This window comes from Arachis ipaensis, chromosome B05 (genome assembly GCF_000816755.2).
Source record: "Arachis ipaensis cultivar K30076 chromosome B05, Araip1.1, whole genome shotgun sequence".
Lineage (NCBI taxonomy): Eukaryota > Viridiplantae > Streptophyta > Magnoliopsida > Fabales > Fabaceae > Arachis > Arachis ipaensis.
In genome coordinates, this window is record NC_029789.2 from 138,409,650 (window position 1) to 138,411,604 (window position 1,955).

Here is a 1,955-nt window from a genome sequence, read left to right on the forward strand (position 1 = left end):
CAATAATTAATTATAAAAAAAATAATTAATTTTATACTATTAAATGACATCTCACACCATTAAAAATATTGATGATAGCTAATTGATGGTTAAACATCACAAATTCTACTGGCTCCTAACACTCTTTTTTGTTATATTATTCAATCATCTAAAAAAATGAATTTGAAGATGACATATTCTCTGACGTAAGCAGCTTTAATATAAAAATACTATGTCAAAATTTACTCCAACTACCTAATGAAGTCGACATTATCCATAAAAGTTAAACCTGTACATTAGAGTCAAGACATGCAAAACAAGTTAGTTAGAACCTGAAACATAAGATGTGGAGATGTCCATTTTATGTTGAAATCCACGGCTGATTAAATAATGATATCGGGAACGTTCACAGACAGAAGATCACTATTTTCCAATGTAGGTATATCATAGCGTCAAGTTCTGTAACGATTGTATTTTAACTACATTGACACATATGCATAGACCGATACAATTGGAAAAATCATATCTAGGACTAGTTTTTAGGTAATGTTGGGTTGTGGAATGTAAACCCATAGTGAACTCATAGTCTCCATAGAACTAGACAGACATTATACTTAGTTGCTGTATTTTTCTGTATTTGTGATTGTTTTTGTAATTGTGATTGTTATTTCTGTACTTGTAATTATTTGTGTGACTCGCCGCCGTAATCTTGCAAACGCTTAGACTTAAATTTCGGACCCTTAAGGTTTTCTGTGTAATACCGCTTAGGTTCTCACCCTTTTATAGTTTTATTTCCACAGTCCTCACTGGAGATGGGACAAGCACAATATTCTCTGGGTACCCACATTTGGACAACACAGGGACCCCACGCCTGCGTGTTAGAGCAACTCCTTCTGCCTCAACACAATGTTTCTTGTTCCGTCAGCCATCAATAATCCATGGCTAGTAGTAATAGGAATCCTTGCCCTCGTCTTATATAGACTTTTTAGAGGACTAGTATTCTATATATAGCTATATAAGCTAAACAAGTTTTAAAATAGGGTGACTCTTGTGTGAGCCGTAACCTGATATTAGTCTGACCTTTATATGCAATTATACCAGGATCAATGTCAATTGCAAGAATGCTCTCGCACCGGAACATTTTCGCTGCGGAAAAGAACAAAGAATCAGCACCTAGAAATAACAGCTAGCAGAAGAACAATCTAATAAACCCAGTGCCATTTTGTCATTAGTTAACTTGCACACCAAGAAAACATAAATTTCTAAGATTCCAATAGTATGAATAAGGAAAGATTGAATCTTTAGAGGGACAATGAAAATATCAATGGAGATAATTAATGTGCCCTCGTTGGAACCAATATCAAGACACTCCTTGTCTTCAAACCATTCCTTTCTCAAGAATTCTAAACGTGAATCCTTTTCAGGAGTCCCTGCATTCTGGAATCATCAAAACCAAATGGGCATTGTAAAGTTTGAATCTTTTAGTTGACATTAATGAAAAGAAGAAAGCAAAAACAAAGAAAATTGATGAATACTCGTTTGTTATAGTATCCTCTGAAATTGCCATATTGCCTAATTCTAACGAGTCGATCCTTCTTCTCATCCTTTTCCTCTTTCACTTTCGCTTTCAGCTCCTGATTCAGATTCAGATTCAGATTCGCTTCCACCTTCACTTTCAGTTTCACTTTCTGATGAATCCTGAAATGAGAGCTGATTCAGGTCAAAGTCTCTTCTTTCTGCCATTGTTGCATAAACAAAGAATTGCTTGAAGTGCAAGTAACAAAGTTAGTTATTTGCTTCTGATTTCTGAATATAAAGGGTTTTCAGTTGGTAGTTAGTTAGTAATCAGTTATTGTGGACCGTTAAAGTTTCTCATCCAGTCAGCGTGTGTTTGAGGGGAGTTTGAAATTTTATTTTTATAATTTTCTTCTTATGCATTTGAATTTTGAAGATTGTATTGTTCAAGGAACAAGGAA

At 34.6% G+C, this 1,955-nt stretch overlaps 1 protein-coding gene across 1 annotated transcript in view; it reads right to left on the minus strand.

Moving 5' to 3' along the window:
* Positions 1 to 1,722, minus strand: part of LOC107641280 (probable RNA methyltransferase At5g51130) — an 8,356-nt gene extending 6,634 nt beyond the window's left edge. Inside the window, exons 1-2 of the mRNA XM_016344775.1 lie at positions 1,599 to 1,722; positions 1,060 to 1,125 (exon numbers count right to left, since the gene is read on the minus strand). Of these exons, the coding sequence (XP_016200261.1) occupies positions 1,060 to 1,125; positions 1,599 to 1,722 (190 nt within the window). The remainder of the gene's footprint in view (positions 1 to 1,059; positions 1,126 to 1,598) is intronic.